This window comes from Penaeus monodon, chromosome 31 (assembly GCF_015228065.2).
Source record: "Penaeus monodon isolate SGIC_2016 chromosome 31, NSTDA_Pmon_1, whole genome shotgun sequence".
NCBI lineage: Eukaryota > Metazoa > Arthropoda > Malacostraca > Decapoda > Penaeidae > Penaeus > Penaeus monodon.
Genome location: NC_051416.1, coordinates 24159692 through 24160008, shown reverse-complemented (window position 1 = coordinate 24160008; position 317 = coordinate 24159692). Strand labels below are relative to the sequence as shown.

Below are 317 nucleotides of genomic sequence, written 5' to 3'. Positions count from 1 at the left end.
AGCCTCCCCGATTCTCACCCAAAGCCACAGACGCCTCATTGGACTGCAGGATTTCACCGTTAATCCTCGGTCTCGTCCTCCTACTCCTCTGGGTCGTGGGCGGCGTGGGCGGCGTGGGCGAAGGGAAGCCCCTGGGTGGCGTTGGGCGTTCCTGTCTCACGAGGTATACTGAAACCTCCTCCTCCACGGGCTGAAACAAAGGGCGTTGGAGGTGAGAGGGTGAAATGGTATTTGCTTCAGGTGATGAATGTGTAGATGTGGAGGGATGTGAGTGATGGGGGGAGGGGGGGGTAGTGATGTGGGGTTTCGGTTGGGGG

At 59.3% G+C, this 317-nt stretch overlaps 1 protein-coding gene across 1 annotated transcript in view; it reads right to left on the bottom strand.

The window, feature by feature from the left end:
• LOC119592933 (mucin-2-like) overlaps window positions 1-317 on the bottom strand; it is an 8210-nt gene that overhangs the window by 816 nt on the left and 7077 nt on the right. Inside the window, exon 7 of the mRNA XM_037941825.1 lies at window positions 19-190. Within this exon, the coding sequence (XP_037797753.1) occupies window positions 19-190 (172 nt within the window). The remainder of the gene's footprint in view (window positions 1-18; window positions 191-317) is intronic.